Below are 21,000 nucleotides of genomic sequence, written 5' to 3' on the forward strand. Positions count from 1 at the left end.
TTATTATTATGACTAAACCACCTATCTGATCTTTGATTAAATAAAGTACCCATTCAACCAAAGGAAAACTGAATGATCTTCATACATTGTCGAAGTAACAGAATATGAAGCAGAGAGTTAAGTCTTATAAAGCATCTCTTTGGCTGTTATGATGAAACATGAGTTTCGCAGAAAGCAAGTCAGTGAATCTCTCCAAACCAATTCATCATCCACCACAGCCTTGTCAGTGGGCAGCAGGAGCCGAACTGGGCACAGAACGGAGAGGAAGATGGACTCCTGCTGTACGAGACTCCTTTCCGATTAACACCACAACCTGTTTCCTATTTTTTTCTATAATATATTGCCATTGTAAGTATATACAGTACATAGTATACACATACAACGAAACTGACACAGAAACCCAGAGACCAGACCCACACACATAAAAAATCCCCCACTAGGGACACAAACATCTGCACCGCAAGCTAAGTAACACCGTCCAACTGTTCACTGGTGGTGGTCTTTACGTTCATAAATAAGCGCAATTATAGCTCTGGGATGAAAATTATTCCGAAAACATGTGGTCGGACTCTCAATTGTTCTGTCCAACATCTCTCCATGAAAAGTGTCTTTCTTATGTGCTGCTGGAGAGACGGCGCAGGGATTTCAGGCCTCTGACTGCGAGGTTCAGGGTTCAGGTTCTTCCTTGACAAGCGGCTGGACTCGATGATCCAGAGAGTGATGGTCCTCCAAAAGAGGTAGAGCCATAGAATCCTAGTTCCTAGACGAGCAGACTAGAAGTCACTTCCTGTTTCCGCCCCCAAGATGCGCCCCTCTTTTCCTTTCCCGGAAGAGCCCCCTCCCCTCTTGAGAGTTCCAGGTGGAAGTGAAGGCGCCTCTTAGGGAAGCCGGGAAGCCCCCGGGGAGAAGGAGGGGAGGTGGGGCAGCGCTTGGAGAAGCTGGTTGTGGGGCTTGGCTTGAGGGAGAAAGAGAGGCGGAGAGAACGGGAGCCCTGAGCTGGGGGGGGGGGGGAGTCCCTGGAAGACCCTCCCTCCCTTCCTTCCTTCTCTCTTCCTCCCTCCAAGGCCAGGGCAGGTGAACCTTCTCCGGGGATCCTCCCCCAAACTCCCCTCCTCCTCCTCCGAGGGCTCCTTCCTCCGCAGTTTAAAAACCCACACAATTCAACAAAGAAGATTAGAACAATCATACAGTAATTGGACCGAGAACAGAGCAGTCAATTCCGGATAGATAGTATCCCATCATCTTAGTTAAAAGCCTGCATTTTAAAAGGAAAGCCCTTCCAATACCCTTTTCTCTCTCTTCACCCACTTCCCTCTTCCATGCCTTCTTGTGGGCGTTTTGGAATACAGCTGTTTTTCCCCCTCCTGGAGATCACATTTGCTTGGATCTGCTTCTGGTGAGGCAGGTGACAGTCATGGGACCGTGTGGGGCTGAGAGAGACCTCCAGCAGTGTTGAGTAAACATCCTTTTCTTCCCACAAAGGAGCCTCGGAGGGCTAAAGCAATTCACAGATGGGACAGTCCCCTTCGCCCTCCTCCCCTGCCTGTGAACCCTTCCCTGTTGAAGACAATTTGGGTTTCAACCAGTGAAAAGGCACTTTCTATTTGTACCATTGGGAGAAGGTCGTCCCTGGTGGGGTGTTAGAAAAAATGTGTAGAGCACAAACTTTAGAGAAAAAAGTTTCTAGAGTGGGGTTGTGTGGTCAGTTGCTTTCTCGTCCGTCAGTCTCTTTCTTACATAAAGGATCCTTTCCCAAGCCTTGAGCTTGACACTGACTTTTGGTATGTCTTTGCTTTACCTACAGAGGGAAAAGGCGGTCCATTTGCTTCCATTCTTTCAGCTCCTCTTGTAGATGAAAGTGGAGGTCTCAGCCAGTTCTGGAGCTGGAAAGGAGCTGAATGACATGGAGGGTTGGAGCAACGAGGAATTCCCAGAAAGAACTGGACAGAACAACCTTGATACGGATTCTCTTGACCCAGAGGTCCAGTGCCAAGATTTTCGGGAATTCAGCTACCAGGAGGATGAAGGGCCTCGAGTGGTTTGTAGCCAACTTCATCGTCTCTGCCGTCAGTGGCTGAAGCCAGAAAAACACACCAAGGCTGAAATCCTGGACCTGATCGTCCTTGAACATTTCCTGGCTGTCCTGCCACCAGCTATGAAGATCTGGGTCAGAGAGTGCAAGCCGGAAACCACTTCCCAGGCCGTGTCCCCGGCGGAAGGTTTCCTCCTGAGCCAGAGAGTGGATAAGGAGGAGGAAGAGGAGCCGGTGAGAGCTCAGGTCTCTGGTTTTTTTATAAGTTGTCTAACTAAACATTTCCACGCTTCTTCCGAAATCTGATGTTCTTTCCTCTACTGTTAGTTTTTAAATTTGTTCCTCCCTTGCTGTGTTGGGTATCCAGACTTTGCTCTCTGTGTGTTTGTGTGTTTTTTTTTTTTAATTTATAGTTTTAACAAGGTGTGACAAAAAGGGAACAGGGAATTGAGGTTAGGAGGGAAGAGGAGAAACAATAACATACTAACATCCATTCTATACATATTGCCATATCAACATTCCAAATTACTATTTTTACTATTTTCTGCCTTCCAGATTTAAGTTCTCATTTCAATGTATGCTCTGCATACGCTGTCTGTTAACTCAATCCATTAATAGAATAAGTCCCATCTTTCATTTACCTTTTGTAAAGGACAGTTCTTTATCACTTCTGATAAAATGTCCATTTCCGCTGGTTCCCGTATCTTCTGTGTGTTTGTGTTTTTTTTGTAAAGGGTCCTTCAGAATCTGTGCCTGGCGCCCCTCTGGCAGTGGACTCCCCTTTGTCCCTCAGGCAGAGGCCACTGCTCCTGAGGAGCAGTCTGGAGGGGATTGGAGGAGCCTTTTCACAGGGTAAGACCCAGTCAACCCATTTCTTCTCGATCTCCCTTTTTTGCATCTTTCTAAAGGCAGTGAATGGCCCTTTAGGCCTCCTGCGTGGAATTCATGAAAGATTGGTTGATCAGACTAGGAAGATTCTTTTTTGAGTAAGTTGGGGATAAAATTCATGTGAAGAATAAGAGATCTTTCCTTGCAGGCATTGAAAATATGCAGGGAACCTCTCCCTCATCTCTCCTTTGCGGAGGAATGGAAGCTGTGCCTGTGCAGCCAGAAGAGGTAAAGGGGATTGGATGGGGAGATGGGGAAGGAGCCTGGGCACCTTTGTTTCCTGTCTGCCTCCTCGTCTGGATACCGTTTGCCCCCTTCCATTTGCTTCTTTGAAAACTGTGTAGTAAATGGCCTGACAAGTTTCTCAGGGAACGGTTCAGTCTGGTGTCAGATTCCCTGCCCACATTTTGGGCTTAGAGAGGGGCACGCACCGGTTTGTCCCAGTTTGTGTTGGGCCATAAAGGCGGCAGCACAGATGCTGTGGTTCCCTCCTCCTGCCTCTTCATCTGATCCGCCACTCACTCACCTCAATTTCCTTGCTTTTCCCACCTCCTTGGCTGATCTACCCATAACCAGCAAGAGCACAGACTCCTCTGCCATGCCCTTTTCTCTGAGTGGCAGGTCAGCCAGGAGGGGGGTGGGGCAGAGAAGCCTTAGCTGCTGCCGGGACTGGAGGGGGTGCGGGAAGTGAGGGCGCTGGGCCTGGTGAGTCGCTGGTTGATCCAGAGGAGGCAGGACAGGGGAGCAGCAGTACCTGTGCTGCCCCCCTTATGAACTGGGACAAACTGGTTCGTGGCCATCTCTAAATGTGTTCATTCTTTTCTTGGCGGTACTTAGTGAGAGTCGAACAACTGCATTCTCTCTGAAGATAAAAGGCTTCCTCTTCTTACAGGGTCCTGTAACTTTTGACGAAGTTGCCGTGGATTTCACAGAGGCGGAGTGGGCATTGCTGGATCAGAACCAAAGGGCTTGCCACAGGGATGTCATGGAGGAGACGCGTGAAAATGTGGTGTCTTTGGGTGAGCTTTGCTTTTTTCCCTTCAGTCGACAGATCAACAGTGCAAATGGTACCAAAGGATATGTAGCCTATTACTGTTGTGAGCGTTAACAAGATGAGAGGAAAACTATGAACATTTTTCTTTCTGTAGCACAAAAGGTGGCGTTTAGACCCTTGGATGCTCAGTCCCACTGCAAATCCACAATAAAACAGGTGAAAAACAACTAGTCACTTGGATAGGATATTCCATTTCATATGTACAGATCTAAAGCTTAATCTTCACCAATTGATACATTCCCCAGAAAGCAAACAGGAAAGGACCAGTGATAGCTCTGCCCCTTTAGAGAAACAAGAAAAGGAGGTGGGACTGAAAGGCAGACTTCTAAGAGTATCAGACAAACTGTAGGTGCAGAAGGTCTGAGAGTCAACAAGGGGACAGACCATTCTTTCCTCATGGTCTGTCCCCTTCCTCCTTTTGGTCATTTTGCGGTGCATAGTTTCTCAGAGTTGATGCCAACCTGTTCGACATCGCGAGGTGCCCCCTTCCAATGGGATTTTGTTTATCTTATTTCAGCCCATGACGGAAGATACAGCAAGAATCAGGAAGAATTGTGTTGGGTAGGATTCGAAACAGTCGTTTGTAAAGAGAGTTGTCTTCAAGGAAGGAGAAGTGAAGCAAATATACACAGTAGAAATGAAGATTTTCCTTTTCCACTCAGATATTCGCAAGATGCTCTGCTCCAGAAAAATAGAGAGAAAAGGAAGGAAACGGATAAATGTTCTTTGGCCAGAACTAACTGTAGTCGAAGTGCTGCTTGGACAGTCCACACAAGAGGGAGACCGCTGAAAACCCCAGAAGGTGCCAAGAGTCTTTGGGATCATTCACCCTTTGGAATTCATCAAACTTTTCAGAGCTACGAAAGTAGAAAGAGCTTCCAGCACAGCCCAAACCTTGTTTTCCCTGAGGGAATGGACACAGTGAAACCCTTTAAATGTGTAGAGTGTGGAAAGAGCTTCAGTCACAACAGGTACCTGGCTTGTCATCGGAGGATTCACACTGGGGAGAAGCCATTTAAATGCTTGGAATGTGGAAAGAGTTTCCGTCAGAGTCCAAACCTTGCCAACCATGTGAAAATCCACACAGGGGAGAAACCTTTTAAATGCCTGGAATGTGGAAAGTGCTTCAGTCGAAGGGCACACCTGAATCAGCATTCGAGGATCCACACTGGGGAAAAACCATTTAAGTGCTCAGAATGTGAAAAGTGCTTCAGTCGAAGTACACACATTGTTCCCCATATGAGGATCCACACTGGGGAGAAACCATTTAAGTGCTCGGAATGTGGAAAGTGCGTCAGTCGAAGCACACACTTGGTTCGCCATATGAGGATCCACACAGGGGAGAAACCTTTTACATGTATGGAATGTGGAAGAAGTTTTGGCGAGAGCAAAACCCTGAAAAACCACATGAGAATCCACACTGGGGAAAAACCATTTCAGTGCTCAGAATGTGGAAAGAGCTTTGGTCTCAAAGCAACCCTTAAAAGCCACATGAGAATCCACACAGGGGAGAAACCGTTTGTGTGCTTGGAATGTGGGAAGAGCTTCAGGCAGAGGGTGCAACTCACTTCTCATCAAAGAAGCCACAGAGAGAGAGAGAAAGAAAAGTTGAAGTGCTTGGAAGGTCACGAGACATTCAAGAAGGGAAGGCATCTGATTTCCCATCGAAACATTCACCCTGGTGAGAACTTGACATGCTTGCCTCCAGACATTGCATCAAGGAAAGATAAAAGTGTGTTTCCTATAGAAACAAAGAAGGAGAACAGATTTTTGTAATTCCCAAAGCAACACTGGGGCAGAATCTGATTTTCTAATGACTGCCGTGGATTGTCCTCTTTTCCCCTTCACTGTCCTTTTTCCTACACCAAAAAGCAAACCAAACCAAACCATGGAAATGCAGTTCCCTTTCTAAGATGATCCCTCCATTACTCTCCCCCCCAACCCAAAAGGCCTTTTTCTCCTTTGCCCCCTACGTCCCCAAAGAACTGGCCCTGGGATGACGGATCCGCTTTCTCACCCCCAAAAGTGACTCTCAGCTAGGGGTGCACCCCCTCCCATCTTACATATGCCCTTAAGATACCTGGCCACCCTCTCTGTGCCCGTGGGAAATAGGGAGACGCTCCTTTTCATGCTTAGTCGTGTCCTGGCTTCTCCTGCCTGCCTGCCTGCTTTTTTGCTCCTCCTTCAACTGACCGGGGATGCAGGGGTCCTTTCCTCCCGCACTCCTTACTTTCCTGCCTCCTGGATGCTCCTTATTGCGTAAAAGCACAAAAACGAGAACCCCAGCAGCTTGAAGCTTGCTTTTGGTGTTGAAAAAGCCCCCTCCCCATTCTGGTCCTGCTTGGCTGGTCACCCTAAAATGTTTTGCAATCCTATTGCGTAGCCTTGAAGGTCACCCTAGAGTAGGCGCACTGACGCTTGTGGAGATTGGGCGAGTCCCCTCCTTCCTCAGTTGCCGTGATTCAAACAGGCCTCCTCTAGTTGTGATTTCCTCTGCTAAACTACAGGGTTTCAGACGTTGCATCATTATGGCTGCTGGATGGGCTTCTGTGTAGCTAGAAAAGCCTGTTTTCTAGACAAAATCCTGTTGATTCTAAAAGGCTGATCGTTCACTGCATGACTATTATCAGATAAACTGAAGCAATGGAGATTATGAAAACACTCACAACCAATATGATTGCTCAACACTGCACGGGTTGTCTAAGATAGCATTACGTAGTTGAGGTTGTTCCTGATTCAGCAGGGAAATAGCAGTGGAAGTGCAGCTAATGGTCGTAGCTAAGGTGCACACGATGTTTGCAAGAGTGTGAGCGTTATGGATAGATGCAGATGTTACAGTAGCAACAGAGACTGCTGTGTTGGAAAGCAGGGAAGAAAGAGGAAGATAGGGGGTAGAGGGTGGGAGAGTGAGAGAAACAGTAGCATCAGAAACTGCTGTGTTAGAAAGCAGAAAAGAGGGGGAGAAGGGTGGGGGGGAGGGAAAGGGAAGACAAAGCAGAAGCTGCGCAGGGATGTAAATTTTGATGGAGACCATTTTGATTGAAATCAGGGTTTTTTGGAGGGACTAATGTCAGGATTGTGCCTAAAATGATTAAGGAATTGTTGGATATTGGAATAATTGAGCCAAGCCAATCAGTTTGGTCTAATCCTATGTTGACTTTGGAAAAAGAGGGTTCAGATCATGTTATTTTTGAAGTAGATTTCAGTCAATTGAACCAGATCACAGAACCAGATTGTGTTTCTATACCCAATGTAGAAGCTTTAGCTGACAAGGTAGCTAATGCTGAACGTATGTCCACTTTGAGGTTGGATGCTGGATTTTATCAGATTTTGATAGAGGAAGATTCCAGAGATAAGAGTTCTTTTGGGTGTCATTTGGGAAAATTCCGTTTCAGAAAGATAGTGCATGGATTGCGAAATTCCAATAATACTTTTCAAAGACTTGCTGATGAAGTACTTAAAGATTTGCCTTTTGCATTTGCCTATGTGACTTTATTTGTTATCTTTAGTCCTGATTTTGTTTCTCACATGGAACATGTTGAAACTGTACTTTGTAGATTACAAAATGCTGGTTTGAAAGTGCAAACTAGTAACTGCAGTTGGATCAAAGCGAGAATTCATTATTTGAGTTACTGGATTGGGCCAGATTATTGTCAACCTTTGTATCTTAGAGTGTTAGCCATAAAATATTGGCCTATACCTATTGAAAGAGAACAAGTTCTAGCATTTCTCAGATTGGTTGATCATTTCAAAGAGTTCATTGCTGATTACAGTAAATTGGTTTTGCCACTCAAAAAGCTTGTAAGGAAGCTGAGATCTGTTAAGATTAAGTGGACACAAGATTGTAGAGATTCTTTTACTGTTTTGAAAAAATTACTTACAGTGGACCCTTGACTTACAGACGGCTTGACTTACAGACTTTTTGAGTTACAGACTTCTCTGTCCGCAAAATTTAGGTTTGACTTGCAGACTGAGATTTGACTTACAGACCAGAAAAAAACCAAAATGGAACAAAAACGGCCTGTTACGGGATTAATCGGTTTTCAATGCACTGTAGGTCAATGGAGACTTGACTTACAGACTTTTTGACTTGAGAACCGCCTTCCAATATGGATTAAGTTCTCAAGTCAAGACCCCACTGTACTGTGGATTCTATTCTGAAATCAACTGATGTTGACAAACCTTTTGTGGTGCAAACTATGTCATCAGACACCGGTCTAGGTGCTGTTTTGTTACAGAAAGGTGAAGATGAATTCTTACACCCTGTTGCCTATGTTGCTAGACCACTTAGGTCTAAAGAGAAAGAGTATAGTGGACAGGAGAGAGCCGCCTATGCAATTTTGTGGACAGCTTATCTTTTTAAACCATACATTCATGTTCAAAAAGTTGTTTTTCAGACAAACAAGAATACTTTGGCATGGTTACATAGACAGAAAGTGCATTACCCAAGATTGTTGCATTGGAGTCTCAGATAGCAAGAATATGATTTTGTTATTCAACACATGCCTGGCAGAAAAGCATTGATTGCTCACAGTTTGTCCAGAATGTATTGTGCAGATTCAGAAATGGAAGATGGTTATAGTGGTAAAAGTCTGATTTGTTCCTGATTTTCTAAAGTTGTGTATCACAGAGTTCTTGAGCATACACAGAGTGTCTTTTTCTTATTTTACTTCTTAATAGTATGCCAGCTTACTGAATCAATACTATGTTAACTATTGTCTTATGATTTTATTGATTTTAACTACTGGATTGCTCTCTGAGCATGTACAGAGTGATGTATTTTGATGATTCACACTAATATGATTGTTTTTTCTATTTTTCAGATTAGTGAAAGTGCTTAACTATATTTTTATGTATTCACATGCTGCTATTAGAATATTTTTCTACCTCAATTGCTTTGCTAGATTAGGTGCATATTTGAAATGTAATAGTGTAGTATATTATTGTATAGGATTAATAGTTATTTTGCTACACTATGTAAACAATTAATTACTGCTTATCATTATAATTAATTGCCAAAAATGGAAATTCGATGAAGAATTTTGGATTTTTGGACTCCCCGTGAAGGCATGTCATGGATTGGTTTATGTGGTTTAAATCTTGTACTGAGGATGCGATATGTAGTAGTGAACAATGTAAAATGGATCCCATATTGGTTCTCTGTACAAATGATTGCTGCATGCTGACAGTGTATTTTCCAGAAGGGTGGGAATGTTTTCCTATAGGCCTGAGGAGGACATTCCTAGATAAGAAGAATGGACATTTGTTGTGCCGTGGATGCAGATGTGCTAAGACAAACAACACCTGTTACCCATGGGAAGAGAACAAAGCAGAGAAGAAAGAAGATAAGGAGGAACCGTTTACCTGACTTCATGCCGTGACTGGATGACAGCGCGAGAGACGGAAGATAAGGGTGGTTCCAGCAAAGCTTGAAAAGGGAACTTTTACTATGGGCATTATTCATTCATTCTTCAACTTCTTTCCTTTGGATTACCTCGTTCTACCTTTTGGATTATTTTTCTAATGTAGTTTTTCTAGGTCTGTTTGCCTGCTGCTCAGTGCAGGTAAAGGACTGGGAAAGATGTAGGGAAACTTAGAAGAAGGGGAGCTCTTGCCTTTTGCCTACCCTTAAATAGCTTTTTATGGATTTTTAGGATTTTTAGTGTTTTTGGATTTAAATGGAATTATTGCTTCATTTCTGTTTTGTAACAAGCCTTGAAAATGGTAACATGCTTGCTTATGCATTAAACTGACTTTATTTTGTGAAACTTTATATCTTTTTAATAAAATAATTATAAAAATCAATTGGTCTCTTGAACAGTGGAGCTGTCTTAGCATTACCCTGAAGGGGAAGTTAGGCCACATTTAGCTACTGAGTCCTACCTGATTGAGCAAAGTGGGTCTAATGACTACAAAGCTCATGTGTTTATCTTTTTTTAAATTTTCTTAAGGTGGCATAAGTGTTCTTTTTAGGGCAGACTTGCAAGCAGCAGTTTGGGGCAGGCCTTTGCTGAGGTCACCAGGACTCAACCTAGCGGAAGGAGGGTGCACAAGCTTCTAATTACTCTCTGTCCGAACAATCTAGCATCCCTTAGGGGAGCTGATCCCTTACAGCCATGACCGTAAACTGTCCAACCAGGAAGGAAGTATGTCTTCATACAGCACTTCAGCATTTCAACAGAAATGTTATCCTTTCCAGGTGCCTTGCCGGAGGCGATGGAATGAAAGGCCACTTTCATTTCTGTTAAGGTTGGTTTGCTGTCCAACTCTTCCAAGACAAGCAGGCACTCAATGTTCTTTAATGCTTCTTCGGTTACTACATTCTCTCTGGAATATAGGTCAGAGTAGTGCTGCACCCAGCGGTCCATCTGCTGTGCTCGGTCCTGGATGATCACGCCTGTAGCAGACTTGAAGTGAGACATGTACTGGACATAAAGCCTGCTTGATACCATCATACATTCCCTTGATGTTACCTGTGTCTGCTGCTAACTGTATCTGAGAGCAGAGCTGAAGCCAATAATCGTTGGAACATCTCCTTGCAGCTTGACATGGCTACGAGCAGCTCGAAGAGCTTGCATGTTGTACTCACTAGGACAGGCTTTGTATGTTGCTGGAGCTCTCCTCTTATCCTCGATGGCTGGCATCAACTCCTCCGAATGGGCTTCGAACCAGTCGGCCGTTTTTTGGTCTTCTTGCCAAATGTGGACAAGGCGGTGTTATACACAGCATTCTTGAAGTATTCCCATCTCTCAGGTGCATTTGCATTAGCCAGGCCTGGAAGGATTTCCTCAAGCACTTGGCCAAATTCCTCCACTTTTCTTTGATCACAAGTCTTGCTGGTGTCAATACGTGGTCTTCCTTTCTTTTTCGTGTGAGAGAGCCATCGAGGATCTCTTTGTTTGTAATTTTACTACACACCAGGGATTGATCAGTATCATAATCAGCACTCTGGTAAGTGTCATCGTTTAGTCCAGTGGTCCCCAGCCTTGGGCCCCCAGATGTTCTTGGACTACAACTCCCAGAAGCCTTTACCACCACCTCTGCTGCCCAGGATTTCTGGGAGTTGAAGTCCAAGAACATCTGGAGGCCCAAGGTTGAGGACCACTGGTTTAGTCGTTTAGTTGTGTCCAACTCTTGGTGACCCCATGGACCAGGGTACGCCAGGCCCTCCTATCCTCCACTGCCTCCCGGAATTGTGTCAAATTCATGTTGGTTGCTTCAATAACACTGTCCAACCATCTCATCCTCTGTTGTCCCCTTCTCATCTTGCCTTCTCACTTTCCTAACATCAAGGTCTTTTCCAAGGAGTCTTCTCATTACATGGCCAAAGTATTGGAGCCTCAGCTTCAGGATCTGTCCTTCCAGTGAGCAGTCAGGGTTGATTTCCTTTAGAATTGATAGGTTTGTTCTCCTTGCAGTCCAGGGGACTCTCAAGAGCCTCCTCCAGCACCACAATTCAAAAGCATCAATACTTCAGAGGTCAGCTTTCTTTATGGTTCAGCTCTCACTTCCATACATCACAACAGGAAAAACCATAGCTTTGACTATGTGGATTTTTGTTGGCAAGGTGATGTCTCTGCTTTTTAAGATGCTGTCAAGGTTTGTCATCGCTTTCCTCCCAAGAAGCAGGCATCTTTTAATTTCGTCGCTGCTGTCTCCATCTGCAGTGATTATGGAGCCCAAGAAAGTAAAATCTATCACTGCCTCCATATCTTCCCCTTCTATTTGCCAGGAGGAGATGGGACCAGTGGCCATGATCTTAGTTTTTTTGATGTTGAGTTTCAGACCGTTTTTTGCACTCTCCACTTTCACCCTCATTACGAGGTTCTTTAATTCCTCCTCACTTTCTGCCATTAGAGTGGTATCATCTGCATATCGAAGGTTGTTGATATTTCTTCCAGCAATCTTAATTCCGGCTTGGGATTCATGCAGCACTGCCTTTTGCATTATGTTATCTGCATATAAGTTAAATAAGCAGGGAGACAATATAAAGCCTTGTCATACTCCTTTCCCAATTTTGAACCAATCAGTTGTTCCATAGCCAGTTCTAACTGTTGCTACCTGTCTTACATATAGATTTCTCAGGAGATAGATACGGTGGTCAGGCACTCCAATTTCTTTAGGAACTTGCCATAGTTTGTTGTGGTCCACACAGTCAAAGGCTTTTGCATAGTCAATGAAGCAGAAGTAGATATTTTTCTGGAACTCTCTGTCTTTCTCCATAATCCAGTGCATGTTAGCAATTTGGTCTCTAGTTCCTTTGCGCCTTCAAAATCCAGCTTGTATTTCTGGGGGTTCTTGATCCACATACTGCTGAAGCCTACCTTGGAAGATTTTGAGCATAACCTTGTTAGCATGTGAAATGAGTGAAATTGTACAGTAATCAGAGCATTATTTGGCACTGCACTTCTTTGAGATTGGGATGTATACTGATCTTTTCCAATCCTCTGGCCACTACTAAGTTTTCCAAATTTGCTGGCATATTGAGTGTAGCACCTTAACAGCATCATCTTTTAAGATTTTAAATAGTTTGACTGGAATGCCATGACCTCCATTGGTCTTGTTGTTACCATGCTTTCTAAGGCCCACTTGATTTCACTCTCCAGGATGTTACCAACCACATTATCTGGGTTGTCCGGGACATCCAGATCTTTCTGGTATAATTCCTCTGTGTATTCTTGCCACCTTTTCTTAATGTCTTCTGCTTCTATGAGGTCCCTGCCACTTTTGTCCTTTATCATGTCCATCTTTGCACAAAATGTTCCTTTAATATCTCTGATTTTCTTAAACAGATCTCTGGTTTTTCCCTTTCTATTATTTTCTTCTATTTCTTTACACGGTTCATTTAAGAACGTCCTCTTGTCTCTCCTTGCTATTCTTTGGAAGTCTTCATTCCATTTTCTGTAACTTTCCCTATCTGCCTTGCATGTTGTTTCTCTTCTCTGCTCTTTGTAAGGCCTCACTGGAGAGCCACTTTGCTTTCTTGCATTTCCTTTTCTTTGGGATGGTTTTTGTTGCTGCCTCCTATACAATGTTACGAGCCTCCACCCATAGTTTTAGTTCCTTAAAACTGTTCTTCACTTCCACTGTGCATTCATAAGGCATTTGGTTTAGATTATATCTGACTAACCCAGTGGTTTTTCCTACTTTCTCCCATTTAAGCTTGAGTTTTGCTATGAGAAACTGATGATCTGAGCCACAATCAGCTCCAGGTCTTGTTTTTGCTGACTGCATAGAGCTTCTCCATCTTTGGATGCAGAGAATATAATCTGATTTCGGTCTTATCCATTTGGTGATGGAAAAGAGTGTTTGTAATGACCAGCTTGTTCTCTTGACAAACTCTATTAGCCTTTGCCCTGCTTCGTTTTGAACTCAAAGGCCAAACATACCTGTTGTTCCTTTTATCTCTTGACTCCCTACTTTAGTATTCCAATCCCCTAGAATGAGGAGAACATCTTTCTGTGGTGTCAGTTCTAGAAGGTGATGTAAGTCTTCATGTGTGTTTAGTCGTTTAGTCGTGTCCGACTCTTCGTGACCCCATGGACCAGAGCACGCCAGGCCCTCCTGTCTTCTACTGCCTCCCGGAGTTGTGTCAGGTTCATGTTGGTTGCTTCGCAGACACTGTCCAGCCATCTCATCCTCGGTCGTCCCCTTCTCCTCTTGCCATCACACTTTCCCAACATCAGGGTCTTTTCCAGGGAGTCTTTTCTTCTCATTAGATGGCCAAAGTACTGGAGCCTCAGCTTCAGGATCTGTCCTTCCAGTGAGCACTCAGGGTTGATTTCCTTTAGAACTGATAGGTTTGTTCTCCTTGCAGTCCAGGGGATTCTCAAGAGCCTCCTCCAGCACCACAATTCAAAGGCATCAATTCTTCGGCGGTCTGCTTTCTTTATGGTCCAGCTCTCACTTCCATACATCACGACAGGAAAAACCATAGCTTTGACTATTCGGACTTTTGTTGGCAAGGTGATGTCTCTGCTTTTCAAGATGCTGTCCAGATTTGTCATCGCTTTCCTCCCAAGAAGAAGGCGCCTTTTAATTTCAGGGCTGCTGTCTCCATCTGCAGTGATCATGGAGCCCAGGAAGATAAAATTTGACACTGCCTCCATATCTTCCCCTTCTATTTGCCAGGAGGAGATGGGACCAGTGGCCATGATCTTAGTTTTTTTGATGTTGAGTTTCAGACCGTTTTTTGCACTCTCCTCTTTCACTCTCATTACAAGGTTCTTTAATTCCTCCTCACTTTCTGCCATCAGAGTGGTATCATCTGCATATCGGAGGTTGTTGATATTTCTTCCGGCAATCTTAATTCCGGCTTGGGTTTCTTCCAGTCCAGCCTTCCGCATGATGTATTCTGCATATAAGTTAAATAAGCTGGGGGACAATATACAGCCTTGCCGTACTCCTTTCCCAATTTTGAACCACTCAGTTGTTCCATGACCAGTTCTAACTGTTGCTTCCTGTCCCACATATAGGTTTCTCAGGAGACAGATAAAGTGGTCAGGCACTCCCATTTCTTTAAGAACTTGCCATAGTTTGCTGTGGTCCACACAGTCAAAGGCTTTCGCATAGTCAATGAAGCAGAAGTAGATATTTTTCTGGAACTCTCTGGCTTTCTCCATAATCCAGCGCAAGTTAGCAATTTGGTCCATAGTTCCTCTGCCTCTTCGGAATCCAGCTTGTACTTCTGGGAGTTCTCGGTCCACATACTGCTGAAGCCTACCTTGTAGGATTTTGAGCATAACCTTGCTAGCGTGCGAAATGAGTGCAATTGTACGGTAGTTGGAGTATTCTTTGGCACTGCCTTTCTTTGGGATTGGGATGTAGACTGATCTTTTCCAATCCTCTGGCCACTGTTGAGTTTTCCAAACTTGCTGGCATATTGAATGTAGCACCTTAACAGCATCATCTTTCAAGATTTTAAATAGTTCAACTGGAATGCCATCACCTCCACTGGCCTTGTTGTTAGCCAGGCTTTCTAAGGCCCACTTGACTTCGCTCTCCAGGATGTCTGGCTCAAGGTCAGCAACTACATTGTCTGGGTTGTCCGGGATATCCACATCTTTCTGATATAATTCCTCTGTGTATTCTTGCCACCTCTTCTTGACGTCTTCTGCTTCTGTTAGGTCCCTCCCATTTTTGTCTTTTATCATGTTCATCTTTGCGCAAAATGTTCCTCTAATATGTCCAATTTTCCTGAACAGATCTCTGGTCTTTCCTTTTCTGTTATCTTCCTCTATTTCTTTGCATTGTTCATTTAAGAAGGCCCTCTTGTCTCTCCTTGCTATTCTTTGGAAGTCTGAATTCAAGTTTCTGTAACTTTCCCTATCTCCCTTGCATTTTGCTTCCCTTCTCCTCTCTGCTATTTCTAAGGCCTCGTTGGACAGCCACTTTGCTTTCTTGCATTTCCTTTTCTTTGGGATGGTTTTCGTTGCTGCCTCCTGGACAATGTTACGAGCCTCTATCCAAAGTTCTTCAGGCACTCTGTCCACCAAATCTAGTTCCTTAAATCTGTTCTTTACTTCCACTGTGTATTCATAAGGGATTTGGTTTAGATTATACCTGAGTGGCCCAGTGGTTTTTCCTAATCTCTTCAGTCTAAGCTTGAATTTTGCTATGAGAAGCTGATGATCAGAACCGCAGTCAGCTCCAGGTCTTGTTTTTGCTGACTGTATAGAGCTTCTCCATCTTTGGCTGCAGAGAATATAATCAATCTGATTTCGATATTGCCCATCTGGTGATTTCCCATGTATAGAGTCGCCTCTTGTGTTGTTGGAAAAGAGTGTTTGTGATGACCAGCTTATTCTCTTGACAAAACTCTATTAGCCTTTGTCCTGCTTCGTTCTGAACTCCAAGGCCAAACTTCCCTGTTGTTCCTTTTATCTCTTGGCTCCCTACTTTAGCATTCCAGTCCCCTAGAATGAGAAGAACATCTTTCTTTGGTGTCAGTTCTAGAAGGTGTTGTAAATCTTCATAGAATTGTTCGATTTCAGTCTCCTCAGCAATGCTGGTTGGTGCATAAACTTGGATTATTGTGATGTTGAATGGTCTGCCTTGGATTCGTATTGACATCATTCTATCATTTTTGAGATTGTATCCCATTACAGCTTTTCCCACTCTTTTGTTGACTATGAGGGCTACTCCATTCCTTCTACGGGATTCTTGTCCACAATAGTAGATATGATAATCATCTGAGCTGAATTCGCCCATTCCTGTCCATTTTAGTTCACTGATGCCCAGGATGGCGATGTTTATTCTTGCCATCTCCTGTTTGACCACCTCCAGCTTCCCAATGTTCATAGATCTTACATTCCAGGTTCCTATGCAGTATTTTTCTTTGCAGCATTGGATTTTCCTTTCACTTCCAGGCACGTCCACAGCTGAGCGTCCTTTCGGCTTTGGCCCAACCACTTCATTAGCTCTGGAGCTACTTGTACTTGTCCTCCGCTCTTCCTCAGTAGCATGTTGGACGCCTTCCGACCTGAGGGGCCCATCTTCCAGCGTCATATCTTTTAGCCTTTTGTTTCTGATCATGGGGCGTTCTTGGCAAAGATACTGGAGTGGCTTGCCATTTCCTACTCCAGGTGGATTGCGTTTAGTCGGAACTCTCCACTATGTCCTGTCCGTCTTGGGTGTCCCTGCACGGCATAGCCCATAGTTTCTCTGAGTTACTCAAGCCCCTTCGCCACGACAAGGCAGCAATCCATGAAGAAGGTAAGTCTTCATAGAATTGGTAAATTTCAGCCTCTTCAGCACTGGTGGTTGGTGCATAAACTTGGATTACTATGATATTGAAAGGTCTGCCTTGGATTCATATTGAAATTATTCTATCATTTTTGAGATTGGATCACACTACAGCTTTTCCCACTCTTTTGTTGACTATGAGGGCTATTGCATTTCTTCTACGGGAATCTTGCCCACAGTCAAGTGGGGTCTTGACTTGAGAACTTCATCCGTATTGGAAGGCGGTTCTCAAGTCAAAAAGTCTGTAGGTCAAGTCTCCATTGACCTACAGTGCATTGAAAACCGATTAATCCCGTAACAGGCCGTTTTTGTTCCATTTTGGTTTTTTTCTGGTCTGTAAGTCAATTCTCAGGCTGCAAGTCAAACCTAAATTTTGCAGCCAGAGAAGTCTGTAACTCAAAAAGTCTGTAAGTCAAGGGTCCACTGTAGTAGATACAGTATGATAATTGTCTGAACTGAATTCGTCCATTCCCGTCCATATTAGTTCACCGACGCGTAGGATGTCAATGTTTATTCTTGCCATCTCCTGTTTGACCACATCCAACTTACCAAAGTTCATAGATCTTACATTCCAGGGTCCTATGTAGCATTTTTCTTTGCAGCATCGGACTTTCCTTTCTCTTTCAGGCATGTCTGCAGCTGAGCGTCCTTTCGGCTTTGGCCCAACTATTTCATTAGCACTTGTACTTGTCCTCCACTCTTCCTCAGTAGCATGTTGGAAGAGGGGCTCATCTTCGAGCATCATATCTTTTAGCCTTTTGTTTCTGTTCATGGGGTTTTCTTAGCAAAGATATTGGAGTGGTTTGCCAGTTCCTGCACCAGGTGGATGGCGTTTAGTCAGAACTCTCTACTAAGACCTGTCCGACTTGGGTGTCCCTGCACGGCACAGCCCATAGCTTCTCTGAATTACTCAAGCCCTTTTGCCATCACAAGGCAGGGATCCATGAGAGAGCCTACTGTGATTAAATAAAACACATATTGTGTGCAGTCTTTCTATCTTTCCCTTTCATGATATCCCATCTTTCTCTGCAATCTGGGACGTAAGGGCACAAATACAAAGAGAGATAACAATAAAAGAAAGCCCACAGATATTTAGAAGTTCAACATCTGTCCATTGAAAGTGGATTTCTTAAGTGCTGTTGGAAAGATAGGTCAGGAATGCAGGTATCTGATTGACAGGGGCTGGACTTGATGATCCCGAGAGTGCCTGTCAACCTTTCTGCCTTTCTGTGTTAACTCCTGGGCGGGTTCCTCGGGCTCTTGCTTGGCAAAAAATCAGATGCGGCCCAGCCTCCTCCAGAGTCTGTCTCCAGCGGCCCCCAGGTAAATTGAGTTTGAGATCCTTGCCCTAAAATAAGCTGGACATGAGATTCTATTTCAAAATACTGAAGTACTGGACAGCACCAGCAATCATTAAATTACACTGCACAGGGAAGCCATTGAAATCCATAAACATCAGCAGAGTTTCAACAAAAAAGAAGAAAGTCTGAAACTTAACTAGAAAAATACAGCCTGCAGAAGGTCAACAAACTCTACCCAGCCACAAGGACCAGGGATGATTACACAAACAAAGACACCCATCAACCACAGTGACAGATAATCCCTCCCCCTTATCCTGAAAAGGACAAAAGCTGTTCCCACAGCTATAAATACTCAACTATCCAACAAACAGCCACAGAGCATGGACAGAGTTCCTACTCCAGTCCTCTGAAGATGCCGGCCACAGAGACTGGTGAAACGTCAGGAAGAACAACCTTCAGAACACGGACAAAGAACCCAAAAAACCCACAACAACCCAAAGACTGGTTTGTTTGATTTAAGAAAATAGAGAGGCTGTTTTTTAATTTGGTTTTTTTATCTTAACTATAACATAAATATAAAATACATAAATCAAAGTACAAATTAACTGTTCCCCACCACCGTGGTCAGCAATCCTCTTCTTCCTCCATCTATATTCTTCTTCTTTTGTTACCCTCTTCTCCAGAACTGCATTGATTCTTGATTTGGAGCTTTCCCTTTTCCTCTTGTTAACACATAATCCAAAAATCTGCCCCATATACCATAAAAATTATTCTTTTTATACTCTCCTTTCTTAACCTTTAAATTACAAGTTAGTTTATTATTTATAGCTATATTCCATATTTCCTTATACCATTTGTCCATTCAAAATATCAGATTTTGATTTCCAGTGCCTATTATTAACCTAGCTCCTGTTAATAAATTGGTAGTCAATTCTTTAGACATCTTATCATATTCCACATGCTCAAATATAGATAACAAAGCAATCTCAGGAATAAATTCTATATCTTTTTTACATATGTCATTTAGTTCTTTAAAGATTAGTTTCCAAAATCTTTATACTTTTCCACATTCCCACCACATATGAAAGCACGCACCAATTTCCTTCTCACATTTCCAACAGACATTCAGATAACTAGCATTAATTTTATTCAGTTTGGTCGTCGTTAAATACCATCTTAAGCCCAATTTGAATTTTTTTTCTCTTATTCTCACTGACATGAATCTTAAAACCCTCATTTTCCACATCTTCCTCCATTCTTCCTCATTTATTCTTTTTCCTAAATCTTGTTCCCACACTAACTTCAATCCTTCTTTCTCACTCTCTTCTTCTAAGTCAAGCAGGAATCTATAAATTTTACTCACTGCACTATTTACTGAATCAGTAATCTGAATATCTGCACATAATACAAATTGTTCATACTTCATGTATTCTCTACCTTTCTTATATTTCTTTACCCATTCAATAGTCCATCTTTATAAATGCATATGATTCAACCATGAAATATTTTTATTCTGAAGGATGTGTTTTATTTGATCTTTCAATCTCATTTTATACAACCAGTCTTTCAATTTAATCACTTTTTTCTTTAAATAATTCCACATAAACTTTCATACTGACAGGAAAATTCTCTGTTTCAGTCACTAATCCTATCTTCTTATCTTAGGCATCCTTCAATCTTGACAGACTATGGTAACATGCTCTGTATGGAGGACTTGGAACATTGTCCAAGAAACAAAATATGAAGCAGACAGTTATGTCTGATAAAGCATCTATTTCGCTGTTCTGATAAAACACCAGTTTCGCAGGAAGCAAGTCAGTGAATCTCTCCAAACCAATTCATCATCCACCACAGCCTTGTCGGTGGGCAGCAGGAACCAAAACCTCTTACAGCACCGTACAGAACTGGGCACAGAACAGAGAGGAAGATGGACTCCTGTTGTACAAGACTTCATTTCCGATGCACACTACAACTTGCTTGCAATACGACCCCACAGTATGACGAATCCGCTAGATGATGACTTTTTTGTGATTGTTATAACGATCACAAAACAATGTTTCCTATGGGGGAAATCCGCTTGACGAGTATTAGGTCCGTGCTTCGCGAACCGCTTGTTTGCAAGACAATGATTTTTTCAGCTTTGTAAAATGGTTGCGCTTGCAAAATGGATGGCTTCCCTTCGCAAAATGGGTGTTTTCCGGACAGAAGCTTTGCAAGTCAGCGATTTAGAACAGCTGATTGGGAGTTCTCTATGGGCGATCTTCACAAAACAAGGAGGTATTTCTCCCATTGGAACGCATTAAATGGGCTTCATGCATTCCAATGGGGATTTTTTTTTTCACATGACAACGATTTCGCTGTACAGCGATTTTCCTGGTACGGATTATCGTCATAATGTGGGACACCACTGTATACACATACAACAAAATTCACACAGACACCCAGAGACCAGACCCACGTGCACACACACAAAAATACCCAAACACTCCTCACCCACTAAAAATCCCCCACTAAGAACGCAAACATCTACACCGCAGCTAAGTAAGACTGTCCAACTGTTTACTGCTGGTGGTCTTTAAGTTCATAATTAAGTGCAATTATAGCTCTGGGATAAATATTATTCAGAAAACTTGTGGTCAGAGTCTCAATAGTTCTTTATCTTCTGCCAGATGGTAAGTATCCCAAAGGTTAGACACTGCAGATGTACCTTCTGTTTAGTTTTCGCTAAATATGGGTTTTATCTGTTACTATTCCTTTTACTATTTCTGTTACTATTTCTTTCCACTTCAGGCAGGCATTCAAACAGTCGGTTATCTCAGAAATGCTGGTTTCTGACTTACAGATTTATAAATGCTTTTAATTTTTTTATACTTTATTGTTTAATCTTGATCTATTTTTAATGGTTTCTTAGATGTTTTATTTATGTAATGTTTTTACATTTGTTGTTTTATCTGTTGTGAGCTGCCTTAGGTCCCCAGTGG

At 43.1% G+C, this 21,000-nt stretch overlaps 1 protein-coding gene across 3 annotated transcripts in view; it reads left to right on the forward strand.

Annotated features, from left to right (window-relative positions):
- LOC110070772 (zinc finger protein 18-like) overlaps positions 1–21,000 on the forward strand; it is a 134,663-nt gene that overhangs the window by 46,864 nt on the left and 66,799 nt on the right. Inside the window, exons 1-5 of one of the 3 annotated variants that reach the window (XM_078387422.1) lie at positions 755–2,278; positions 2,767–2,884; positions 3,069–3,148; positions 3,813–3,939; positions 4,492–9,779. In XM_078387422.1, coding sequence (XP_078243548.1) covers positions 1,853–2,278; positions 2,767–2,884; positions 3,069–3,148; positions 3,813–3,939; positions 4,492–5,750 — 2,010 coding nt within the window. In that variant the 5' untranslated portion in view covers positions 755–1,852 and the 3' untranslated portion in view covers positions 5,751–9,779. Of the gene's footprint in view, positions 1–754; positions 2,279–2,766; positions 2,885–3,068; positions 3,149–3,812; positions 3,940–4,491; positions 9,780–21,000 lie in introns of those variants that run through there. The other 2 variants (XM_078387418.1, XM_078387419.1) reach the window with 2 other exon arrangements.

The sequence above is a fragment of the Pogona vitticeps genome, chromosome 2 (genome assembly GCF_051106095.1).
Source record: "Pogona vitticeps strain Pit_001003342236 chromosome 2, PviZW2.1, whole genome shotgun sequence".
Taxonomy (NCBI): Eukaryota; Metazoa; Chordata; class Lepidosauria; order Squamata; family Agamidae; genus Pogona; species Pogona vitticeps.